This window comes from Physeter macrocephalus, chromosome 14, assembly GCF_002837175.3.
Source record: "Physeter macrocephalus isolate SW-GA chromosome 14, ASM283717v5, whole genome shotgun sequence".
NCBI lineage: Eukaryota > Metazoa > Chordata > Mammalia > Artiodactyla > Physeteridae > Physeter > Physeter macrocephalus.
Window position 1 is genome coordinate 3,578,532 of NC_041227.1, and position 12,967 is coordinate 3,591,498.

The 12,967-nt window shown below is 56.3% G+C and overlaps 1 protein-coding gene across 1 annotated transcript in view; it reads right to left on the reverse strand.

Annotated features, from left to right (window-relative positions):
• The window catches only part of PHACTR3 (phosphatase and actin regulator 3), a 202,827-nt gene that overhangs the window by 87,301 nt on the left and 102,559 nt on the right, over positions 1-12,967 (reverse strand). The window contains exon 2 of the mRNA XM_028499893.2: positions 3,863-4,024. Coding sequence (XP_028355694.1) covers positions 3,863-4,024 — 162 coding nt within the window. The remainder of the gene's footprint in view (positions 1-3,862; positions 4,025-12,967) is intronic.

Genomic DNA, 12,967 nt, shown 5'->3' on the forward strand with positions numbered 1-12,967 from the left:
GAACCCGAGCTCCCCGCTAAGCAACGTGCTGAGCAGGGCAGCAGGAAGGTACAGGGCGCACTGTTTAAGGCAGTGGCTTCCGTGGCTCATCTGAGAAGCGATGCCCCGTGTACCACCCTCTCTCCCACCGCCCGTTCCCACCCTCCACCGACTGCGCCTTCATTTTCCAGCCCGGGACCTTGTCCCCCAGATACCCTGGGGTGCTTTTCTGCGGTTCTATTTTCACCTGCTAAATACATCCTGACCGCCCTTTTGTCTGTTCACACACCAGTCTTCTGCCCAAGTGTTCCACCAGAGGCTCCTCCGGTGAGCCCCAGGTTCATGCTTTCAGAGAATGTGCCAGTAGGGACTTCTCTTAAGAATCAGCCTGCCAAGGCAGGGGACACGGGTTCGAGCCCTGGTCCGGGAAGATCCCACATGCCGTGGAGCAACTAAGCCCGTGCGCCACAACTACTGAGCCTGCGCTCTAGAGCCCGCGAGCCACAACTACTGAAGCCTGCACACCTAGAGCCCATGCTCCGCAACAAGAGAAGCCGCCGCAATGAGAAGACCGTGTACCGCAACGAAGAGTACCCCCGCTCGCTGCAACTAAAGAAAGCCCACGTGCAGACAACGAAGACCCAATGCAGCCAATAAATAAATAATGTTCCTTTAAAAAAAAAAAGAATGTGCCAATCGAGCAGGAAGGAGGCGGCCGGGCCCCGATCCCCCTCCACCGAGCCCAACGTGCGGAAGGAACCTCGTCAATTCCTCCTTTGGAACAGCCCTTCTGGCCCCCTCATCCCAGGGCAAACCCTCCAGCAACTGGCCCCCTGCCCCTGCCTCTCCCCAGCCAGGGGCTGGCCTAACTCTGCTTGATGAGCTCCTCCTTCTCCCTAACTGTCCAGAAAACGATCTGCCTGCAGTAGAATCCAATGTCCAAACACGAACCCATGTCACCCCTCAGACCCTCTCTTTAAAAGATACGGACAAAGTACCGGCTATAAGCCTGGTTCACAAAGGGCCCCGGGTCACCCACACGTATGAACGCCCTGCCCCACGTGGGAACGAAACAGCCGCTCGAGTAGCAGAGCTTAAAGTCTAGTGGCCAATGACAAACAGGAAATGACCGTGAAGTTATTTATTAAAATAATATTTACTGAGCACCTCCTGTGTGCCAGGCACAGGGGGGCAAGACAGGCAGGGACTCTGCCTGAGAGCCAGAGCTTTGGGACAGATGACAAACATCTGGGCGAGTGGCATCAACCAGAACCAGAGGCCACGGGGGCAGGGTGTCTGGGGCACCCGGCCGCTTCCCTGAGGGTGTTTACGCTGAGGGATGAACACGGAAAACCCAGACATACCAGGGAAAAGACACCTGGGGGCAAAGGGAACATAATTCCCTTTCTGAGTCCAATTTCCAATCCAATCTCCAGGTGCCAGCAGTGTGGATGAAACTGAGAAGCGGAACTCTGGCTTTGGGAGGTGCCAGCAAAGAGGCTGCCGTCCAGTCCAAACAGAGGGGCGAGCAGGACGAGGGCGAAGGTCTCCAGACGGAGGGACCCCGCTGTCTGACCAGGGCTGGGTGGCAGCATTGGCGGCATCCTGCTCAGATGCACTGACCTGTGGGTCCTCCCAATGACCTGGAGAGGCAGCTGCCAGGGGCTGCTGTCTGCAACTCAGGACACCTGTCCCCACGGAACAAGCCACCCGCCCCCCGCTCCCAGAGCGGGTACGGGCTCAGGTGCCGCTTCACAGACTTCAGGCTTCCGAGAGCCACCTTCATGGTGTCACCCAGTCTCCACTCTGCCCAAACCACTGTCTGCATTGGTTTTTTTTTCCTCTCTCTAAATCATCTTTATTTTTACTTCATCTCATCCTAACCAAGGATGCCTGTGAAAACGGGGATTGGATAGGCTGAAATAAATAACATCCCACACTTTGGGGGAAGAGAATGGTTTAGAATAAATAAATGAAATGCAGTGCTATCTGCAGAATTCCAAATGCTTGACAAAGGGCCCAACGGGGATGCCTGCCCGAAGGCGGGGATGCTGCAGGTCTTAACCTGGAGACCCTCGGTCCCCCGGCATGGTCCGCACAGCATCCTGAAAAAGTCACAGGTTGCTCCCCGCAGCCCAGTGCCAAGTGGGCCAGGGGCACAGGGTCCCGAGAGCATGCAGCTCACCCTCCAACCCCACGGACCAGAGAGCATCAGGGGCTCCCCAAGGTCACAGAGGTCACCCCGCTCTGGCCCCCTAAGCCTTTCACTGATGCCCAGGAGAGGCTTTCCCAACTCGGCGCGTTTGTACAGCTGTTCCCCCAGCTGCGATGCTCTCCCTGCTTTCCTCCAGGGGGCCGATTACGTCTCAGCTCAGTGTCACCTCCTCACCTGGGTCTTCTCAGGCCACTCAGCCCAGGGCAACGCCCACCCCCCACCTCCTCCTCAGCCCCGCCAAGGTCGTGACTGTCACACGTGCTTGTCTGTCGCCTGACCCCCCAGCTGGCGGAAAGCTCTAAGCGGGCAGGGTCTGGGTGTCCCTGTCTACTTTGTGCCTGGCACACAGGAGCCACACAAGGTTCATCGAATATCGACGTCTGTTCTGCTTTCATCCTTGACGAGGAGAATCTGTCCATCAACTTCTTGGGTAGTTAAAAAAATAAGTTTGTAAATTGCGTAAAAAGTGTGGGTGGAAGTACCCCCTGCTGCTGTTAGGAGCCCCCCCTGCCCCCCGCCACTGGCTTGGCCTCCGCCATCCTCTGAGCCCGGGAGTCTGCGCCACTTCAAGGCTGGGACCACAGGGACCCGCCAGAGGCAACAGCCCAAGACGGGCACTTACCAGGCGGGTCCCGAGGCCCAGGACTAACTCCACACGAGCAGCTCCCTCGCTAACCGTTTCCAGCAGCAGCTAAGAGGCCTGCGGGGGCCGAGATGCTGTCTCCCCTGGGGCCTGCTTCTCAGGGCACCGACCTCCGCTTCACCGAGGGCACCCTGTCACCCAGGAACCAGACCCGAGCCCGGCTGCCAGGGCTCCGACCCCAAGCCCACAAGCCGCTGCTGCCTGGCCCTGGGAGCGGCTGCCCGTCTGGTCCTGTCTCCCGTCCCGGAGATGGGCAGGAGCGCTGTGATACGGGGGCTTCTGAGCATTTAGCTGTTAGAAACGTGCTGCGTCGCTTTTACTCTTATGGCCGGTTGTGTCGTCGTCCCCGCATGCATCCCCGGGTCGGTCTCGTGGCCAGAGCTCCTGGCCTGGAGTTCGAGGGGGCGGGCGCGGCGGTCCAGCCTCTCGTAACCGAGCTTCCCACAGAGCTGAAGGTGAGTGAGGGGAGCCCTGGGGTCCTTTAGCGGGAGGGCATCCGGACGGGGCTGCCCAGGTAGGAGAAGCCCCTTCGGGAGGAGCTTAGGAGCCGGTGAGCCTCGGTGTCGAGGCCAAACTGAGGCCCCGACCCTCTGAGTGAATCCCCGGGGGCTCCTGGGGACGGTGGGACCCAGGCCCCAGGGTTGTCAAAGTGAGGGTCCGGGTGCAGGGGGGCTGGGGGCTGCCCACTCCGGTGTGGTCAGGAAGGAGAGGTGGTTACAAGCCAGGTCTCCGCTCCAGCCTGGCCTCGCGACCACCTCGAGTCTGCCTTTTTCACTAGGTCGAGGGTGTGTGTGCCCCTTCGGGGCTGGGCGCGAGTGGGCTTCGGGTGGGACCTGGAGCTGCCTCCCCGCCCCCCCCGCCCCGCCCCCGCCAGCGACCTGGAAGGGCCGGTGGAGAGAGGGGACCCGCGGGAGGCCGAACAGCTCCCGGCCCTCGGAGGCCACAGAGCACAGCCTGGCCCTCCCAACACCAGCAACAGAAAGCGCGGGGACGGCGCCACCAGGCCCCCTCTCCCTGGTGCTCACCGGACGTCGTCTGCTTCAACTTTTCGGTTTTCTTTTTCCTCCATTTCCAGGGTTTGAAGATTCTACCCAGGGTGGCCAGCCTGCTGTTTCTCCTCGCGGGGGGAGTTCGAATCCCTGAGAGCAGATATTCGGAGCGCACTGCGGGGGTTTGGTCCATCTCATCTGGAAGGCGAAAACCCAGCGAGGGGGTCAGCAATGACCAAGCCCACACGACAGCCTGGGGGGCCCGAGCTGACCCCCCTCCTCCCTGGGGCCGCCGGGGATCCTCCAAAGCCTGGGGCTCAAGAGGGCGGGCCCGGCGATGGAGACTCTCTGGGGCTTGTTCCATCACGTAGCAGCCCACGTTCAGGTGGGTTAATTCACCTCGTGCTGCCTGTGAGAAGGGGCAGAGTGTATCCAGAACCAAGAAGCCCTAGAGAGACCCAGAGATGCAGCAAGAGCAGGGCTGGAGTGAGCGAGGACCAGGCCAGGGGAGGCCACCAGCACTCGGAGGGGCCAGGACCTGGGAGGGGCCGGTCATCAAAAGACCCAGCCCAACGCCCCACGGGACGGGCGTCCCAGGGACGGGCAGCCCCAGCCGGCAGCCTCCAGAACAAGCCCTGAGGTTTGACTTCCAGAGGGCTGTGCCCGTCAGCAGCCCAAGCCACTCAGCCCCTCTGAGCCTCAGTTTCCACATCTGGAAGATAAAGTTAATCATCATCCCTGATCCCTAGGGTTGAGAGGAAAATTCTGTGTGACCATACGGTGGCCATGAAGTCTGGAAACACAGGTAAACACCCATAATACACAGTTTATTGATAGCATGTTACAATCCACGTGAAGTAATATTATCTATGTTTTGAAACTGTCTACCCACTCTGATTAACATGCTGTGCCAGCACGGGTGACTTTCAGTAGAAATTTTCGTAATAATTTATATTGTATAAGTAATACAATAATTACTATGGAGCAAACGTTAGTCACTACTTGTTCTGGGCCGAGTGCTATCCTATTCTACCCCATAGTAAATCTATGAGGTGGAGACTGTTATTATATCCATTTTACAAATGGGTACACTGAGGCTCGGAGCCACAAGCCATTCTGTTAGCTGTCAGAGCGAGGGGATGCTGGCCTCGGGCAGCCTGACTCCAGAGGCCCCTCTCGTATCTCTAAGCTGCTTCTAGGGGGACAATATGACGTTACCACCCAAAGCAGGACACACGTGGATGGAACACAGCAGGAGACATAAACCAAGCCCGTCCCAGCCAACCACTCTCTCCAGCTGTTTTTCTTCCATGCAGCATGCAGGATCTTAGTTCCCCAACGAGGGATCGAACCCACAACCCCTGCAGTGGAAGCGCAGAGTCTTAACCACTGGACCGCCAGGGAAGTCCCTGTCTCCAGCCGTTATTTAATTGAGTGTCAAGTGTACACCAGAGGCTGGGTCCGCAGGGGGTCCACAAAGAAACTTCGTGCGGACAGACAGCCCAGGGGTCTCGTTTGAGGACTTCTCCCTGCAGACTTAGCAAACCAGCCAGGCTCCTAAGCCAATGACATTCTCCACCTTGTGTTCCGCTATAACCCCAGTGGCCGGCACCTAGCAGGGGCCCAGGAAGTTCGGGTGGGGTAGTAAGTGAGCCAGGGCAGTCTAAGGACCGGTCACGACCCCCAGCGCCACACTCCAGGCGTGCAGGATGCAGATGGCCCTTCTCTCCTCAAGAGGCAGTTTATTCCGTGTTATCATCCTCTCCTTTCCTTCCTCCGCCCACGGATGCCAGATGGGAGTGGAACGGCCGGTGCCATGTGGCCCCAGAAAAGCTGACTATCCTGGAGGCATTTTTGGCACAAAGGTGAAAGCAATGGCCTGGTCTCCCCGAGCTTCCAGGCTGGTTTGAAGATAAAGACGAAGACCCCCAGAGACGCGCACGTGGATGAGGAAGAACTGTCGTCGCTTTACGTATATCTCATCTCACTCCACAAAGCACGGGCAGCCGTTATCAGAGACACGCGCCCAACAAGACAAATGAGTGTCCGAGGAAATCCAGAGGAAGGGGAGTCTGGACAGAGCCACCGCATCAGGGGTCAGAGACACCACGTGTGGCTCTGAGCTTCCTGGCAGCCAAAGCAAAAAGGGGCAGCACATAGAATAAACTACAAGCCAGACCCCGAACCTCACTCCATCTGCCACCTGTGTCACTGTGACTTTAGTCCAGGCCACCAGCACCTCTACCCCAGATGCTCACACAAGCCTTCTAACTGAGGTCCCCGTGAACCCCTATAAATGTAAGTCTGATCGTATCGCTTTCCTGCTTACTCCCTGTGGACTCCCTTCTCAGTGAGGACAAAATTGCCAAGGCTGTAAAGGTCTCCGAAATCTGCTCCTAAGCCCCGCCCACTAGCCCCGTTCCGTTTCCTCAGCAGCTTATCGTGCATCAGCGTCTATGGCATGTTACGGAAACCAGAATGTCGTAACTGTTAGGGTGCAGGTGCCAGAAGCAGGGATCCGGGCTCACACCCTGGCTCTGTCACTCACTACCTGGGGCTGAAGTGTTGACACCACTGTCCTCCTCCCTCCCTGCATTTTCACCTTTGCTGGGGGAAGAGGGGGGACAGGGGACTTCCCAAGTCCTTGCCTGGGGGCTCACCATGTGGCTTGCTTGAACCGATGGGAGGGGGGCAGAAGGGACATTGTGGCCCCCTCCTCATCACCCCTTCCCCCCCTCCCTCCACCATCACTATTTTAATACATTGCCTCCCTGCTCCCTCCCCACAGAGGCTGGAGTAGGTACTGTGGTTCGCACCTCACTTCTGACACACTTGGGTCCTCACCGCACAGCCTGGGGCACAGGCAGGGCGTGCTGACCACTGAACAGACTGCACACCACTCTCCCCTTGAGAATTCATTCTCTCATCCGTTCACTCACTCATTCATTTATTCAACAAAAACTTACTGACACCAGCCATGTGCCGGAATTGCACCAGGAGGAGAATGTACAGAGGTGAACAGAAAGAACCCTGGCCTTCGTGGGGCTTCTAGAGGCCAGCGGGAGGGGGGATATTAAGAAACCAAGCCTGCTCGCCCCATAGTCAGTTCCCTGCTGCCCCCTCCTCTCCTTAGCTTGCCCCATCGCATTTATCACCTGGCGTCTGTGTATATGCCTGCGTGCGTGCACACAGACACGCGCGCACACAGACACACGCGTACACACAGACGCGCGCACACAGACACGCGCGTACACACAGACATGCGCGCACACAGACACGCGCGCACACAGAAGACGCATGCGTACACACAGACACGCGCGCGCAGAGACGCGCACAGACACACGCGTACACACAGACACGCGCGCGCACAGACGCGCACAGACACACGCGTACACACAGACGCGCGCACACAGACACGCGCGCGCACACAGACGCGGCGCACAGACACGCGCACACACGACCCACACGCAGATGCACAATTATTTGTTTGCCTTTCGCTCACGGCCACCCCCCTAATTTGAGAGCAGGGTCTGCCTTTGACGGTTGGTTTGCAGCTGAATCCCTGGTGCCCAGAACACATAAGGTAGGAACCATGTGGTGAAGGAGATCCTTCCAGACATGAGGACGGATGGACAGAACCCAGCACCTGCTCAGGGGGCCGGGGGAGACGCGGGGGCTACTGGCAGCGGAGGGTTATGAAAGGCTGCTCTGAGCGGGGTTATTGGAGCAGAAGCCTGGGTGAAAGGGAGCCAGTGGTGTAGACGGCAGCGGGGGCAGGGAAGAGGGTCCCAGGCAGAGCAAGAGCGAGGTCGAGGGCCTGGAGGAAGAACGCAGGGTATGAGGGCCATGGATGCAGCTGCGGAGGCACGCAGGGGCTTGACCCTGATTCAAAATTCAGCAGGAGCGACTGGGTCTCTTCAGCTCAAACGACCCGATTTGTTCATTTACCAAATATCCAATGTACGCGACCAGGAAGACACCTTAGTCTGAGCGACTCCCCAGGGGCCTGCTGTGACTGGGGGAGCCAAGGGGGGGACAGGCTCCAGAGGTCTGAAGCCTGCACCTCTAGCACCCTCTCCCCCCGCCTGGCCCCAGGCGGTGCAGGCCCAGGGCCAGGTGGGGGGAGGGCTCCTGAGGGCTTTCACTCATAACCCAAGGCCAGCAATTTCAGAAGAGACGCCCCGTCCAGTGAAGGAATCACAAGCCACCCAAGGGCATGAATGGGTCACCGACGGTGTGCATGGGGTCCGAGTCAGCAGAGGGGCGGCGGGCCCTCCTGGGTACCGTGTGGCCCACTCACACTGGAGGGTGGGAGTGAATGTGGGCAGGCGTGTGTCTAGCAGAGAGGGTGTGTGCGTATGTGCAGGCACGTGCCTATATGGGAGGGCGTGCGCGCACCTGTACGTGTGTGTCACACAGAGAGAAGGGAGGCTGGGGGGACCGCCACCACCCTCTATCCCCAGCCCGTGAATTCTCTCGGTGTCCCCGGAGTTGCCCGGGAACCTCCTTCCCACATCAGGGAGGACTCCCAGATTCAACACATTAGCAGACCCCCGCAGCCTCTGAATAGCACGCGGTGCTAAGTTCCAGGGGCACCTCTGCCACCTGTGAAGCATGAGCAGTTAATTAATGAAAAATGTTTCCCCACATCTGCTGGGAAAGTACAACATGCAGCTGCAGGGCAGGCAGAAGCCCACCCAGGCTCCCAAACGACCGATGGGCCAGGCGCCCCGCCCTGGGGCTGAGGGTGCCCGCGCCAGCCCCTCCCATCTCTGGTCCCTTCCACAACTCCAGCCCTCTCCCGGTCCCCTCTGAGGTTAACGGCAGTCAGGGCCCTTGTCCCCCAGGACCCACTGCCACCACCCCATCAACGGATCCCACAAACCTACAAGTCAGGCACTTCTAGAACAACGCAGTGAAGGACACCAATGCCACGGCCGAGGTCACTGAGCTTATGGACTAACTTGCATGCCTGGCTCAGGGCCAACTCCTTTATTCCTAATATCCCCTTCCATCCTAGCTCTGATCACCCTCAGATATCATCCTGGGATCTGTTATTTATCGTTATCATCTATCTTTCCCACTGGAACAAACGTTCAGCTTTATGAGAACAGGAACTGTGGCCATCTTGCTCGTCGTGGGTCCCTGGCATCTTTACTGGCGCCTGGCACCCAGGAAGTGCTCTAATAAACACCTGCTTGACCTGTGAATCTGGGATGCAGGGCTGCCGGTGCCGGAGCCGGGATGTGGTCCCCGTCCATCTGACTCCACGGTCCCCTGCCTTGGGGATGTCTGGCATTTCTGCTTCGTCATCTTCTATCCCCTGACCTGGCCCCGTCTCCTTCCACTTCACCAGGTCACCTTCCCCAAAACGCAGTGGAAGGGCAGCCCCACTCCCCGATTACCAGGTGCCACATGCTGAGCGGCTGGCCTCATAGGGAAGACAGGCACCATCCGTATCAGACAATATTGGGACAGGACCTTTTGCTGGTTTGTTTCATTCATTCATTCACAAATTCATTCATCAAGCATCCGCTGAGGCCTGCCGTGTGCCAGGGCTGCTCTGAGTTTGAGACAGAGAAGTACACATAAACTGACACGCTGTCCTGCTCTGCATGAAGCTCGCCTGCTTACAGACAGTGAGACCACTTCAGAATGTGATACGAGCTATGGAAGTGGGGATGTGGGTCAACAGAACGTGGCCTCTATTTCTTCGGTGAGTCCTTCCCTGCCCCCAAAGAATCCATCTGGCAATACGTAGTGACCAGCTTCTTTAAACAAAGCGCCGGGCCAGGTATGAGGTAGAATAAAGAGGTGCTGGACACCCCCCTGCCCTGCTCACTGACCACGGAGAAAATCAAGGTGCGCGGAATCTCCAGGAAGAACCAGGATGGAGGATGACACCTGCAGGGCAAGTAACTCTTCTTGCCTGGAGCGGGCAAACTCGGAGAAGGCTACTGTGGGGGCGGGGGGGCGGATTTTGGAGTTGGGCCTTGGAGGTTGATTAGGAATTGAAGAAAAGGTGCAAAAACCCATAAAAGCATGACCGTGCGTGGTGTTTGGACGATAACGGTAATGCAGCGGAGCAAGATCTGACACCGCCCGTCAGAGGTTCAGAGCCCCGTCAAATCTCCATGTATAAAACTGGGATCCACAGAGAGACACCAGCTTTCTATGGTGCCAGCTAATGACCAACACACACACACACACACACACACACACACACACACACACACAGAAACAAAATTATCATCATTATCATCACCACTGACTATCAGTAATAGGAAAAGATCATCTCAAAGTAAGAAAGGAATCTTTATTATTGATACATCAATAAATATATTGATAAATGAAAACATAGCAAGGCTGTGCTGTCCTTAGTGCTCCTAATTTGCTGGCATGGGTCTGTGTACTTGAACCTGAGAACCCTTAGGCTGGAGCTCTCTTGGTTTCTGGATGGAGGGGACGGACAGCAGTCCGGGGACCGGCCAAGAAGAGCCGTATGTGGCCGTGATAGGAGACTTGAGGGCAGGGAATCACTGAGGGGTCTGGTACAACATCAGCCCTGCGGAGGATGTCAGTGCGGGCGGCAGCTTCACGGAACAAAGCAGAAGGCCAGGAGGCCCGCTGAGAAGGGACAGGCCGGGCGAGGGCAGTGGGGCAGCAGAGAAGGGAGAGAGCAAATCCAGAGATGTCGCTGAGGCAGAGTCCTCACCAGAGCTGGGAGAGAAACCAGTGTGGGCCAGTGACACACACGGAAGAATCAAGGACACCAAGGTTTGTTCTGTCGCCACTGTCACCAGCAACAGCAGCATCTGTTGGACACTTATTGTGTGACAAGCTGTGTCCTGAGCACCTGACATGAATCAGCTCATTCCATTCCCATCAAGACCCAAGGAGGCAGGTCGTTATCTTCATCACTCTCATTATGATGAGGAAAATGGAAGCAGAGATGGGAAACAGTTTTCCCAGGTCACACGGCTAAAGTGACACAGTGGGCTTGGAAATCAGGACATCTGCTCCAAAAGCCCTCGTCCTAACCCCAATGTTAGACCCCTCAGAGCAGATGATAAGAGCGCTGTTACCTGGGATACGGGGTGAAGGAGGAGAGAAGATCATTAAAGCCACGTATACTAAAATCACGGCATTTAGGGTCAAAAGACCAATGGCTTGCGGCCAGGCTGCAAGAGATGTGGCCTGACGGCCGCTGTCCTCTAAGAAAGTGCTGGGTGTTTTAACAGACCCACCACCTGGATGGGTCCGAACCTCCAAAACCAAATTTACGAAATGGATTTGAAGTCTCCCAGACGTAAAAGTATTCTTGGTTCGACCCTCTCCACTCCTACTGGAAAATTCTGGAGAAATGACTGAAGCACAGGATAGGTGGGGAGCACTGATCAATACGCAGAACTAGGGCCACACGTGAACAGCTTCCAGGAAGGGGTGTGGCAGGGGAGGCAGGGCTTAGCAAGACGGGTGAATTTATTTAAAGGGGGAAAGAATTCCTAAAGGTCTGAGGCTCTATTCCCAGCAACTCTGCAGAGTTTTCCCTACAGCTCCGCGAGCCTATGCATCAGGACCTGTGAATGCTGACAGCCCCCTGAGATGGAAAAACTGCTGCCTTTCCAGTTTGGAGGAAACAGAGACCCCACAGCGGGCTCTTCCTCCTTCTCAGGTGCCCAGGACAGTGCCGGGGACAGGAGTGAATGAATGAAGGAATGAAAGAGATTGATCCTGTGAGACAAAAACTGAAAATGAGGGCTTCCCTGGTGGCGCAGTGGTTGAGAGTCCGCCTGCCGATGCAGGGGACGCTGGTTCGTACCCCGGTCCGGGAAGATCCCACGTGCCGCGGGGCGGCTGGGCCCGTGAGCCGTGGCCGCTGAGCCTGCGCGTCCGGAGCCTGTGCTCCGCAACGGGAGAGGCCACAGCAGCGAGAGGCCCGCGTACCGCAAAAAAAAAAAAAAAAAAAAAACTGAAAATGAATCAAAACACGGGTCAATGGTAATTAACAAAGAGCTGAGCCACCTCTGTGCCCCCTGCCAGCGGGGGATAACTATAATTCCTGAGCAACTTCCCGGCCCCATGCTGCCCCGTCATTTCTCCCAGCCACCCCCTAAGCAGACAGCATCTCCTTTCTCTCCCTTCCCCATTAGTAGAGGTGCTAAGGAACATACAGAAGGAAATTCAAGAGCCTGGCTGAGCTTCAGAGTGAATGACAGCCCCTGGAACGCTGTGAACCGAGCAGTAGGAGTGTGTTCTCGTAGGAGAACATGCCTCTGAATGCTTGCAGGGAGGCCACCAAATTCTTTTGGATGTTCAATCCAAACATACAACCCCGGGACACGGGGATTACATTCTCAGCTCCATTTCACATTTAGGAAGTGGAGGCTATGGGGGGGCCCATGTGGAAAGTCATACGCTGAGAAGTGGTAGATCTGGCATTGGAGGCCAAGTTCTCCGACCAAAAGTCCCCCGTCTGGGCATGACACCAGTGTTCCCCAAAGCATGTCCCATGGAACCCTAGCATGGGCGATGCTTTGTGAATGAAGACACTTGGGAAAACACTACCTTCACTAAAAGCCTTCCCTGAAGAGCACCGCCATATATTATCATAGTAAAGGCTCTGAGAAGTCCTGCAGTAAGCAATCCTGTTCGGCTGCTTGGCCAGCTTTTCCTAAACAGATGGGTCAGCCAATCTGCATCTACATCTTGCTGCCCAGACAGCAATAACCACACAAAAGCTGTCAAATGGAGTCTGAGCGATAAACCTGAGATTAAGCACTTTGAATGTAGTCCTGCTAAGTAGTGCTAATGACTATTTATTTTTGGAATTTAACACTCTTCTCCCCAATATCCGTGTTCCAAGGGTAACAGGATTCTCTGAGACCTTAGCGGAGGTTGGGTCTCAAAATTTCCCAAGTCTCTATGCTTCTTCCAGCTGTCTAAGGTCTCCTACACAGAAATGATGCTGAAATTAACTCTAGATAAATGGGCATCATTCATGCCTCTGACACCAGTGGAAAAATCAAGACATTATTAAAGTGGCTTCTTTTTTCCCTCCTATGTATCGTGGAAAAAACAGCACATCTAACTAGAAAGCCCATCTGTTTAGTATCAACCCCATAATTCTGCCAATGGTGG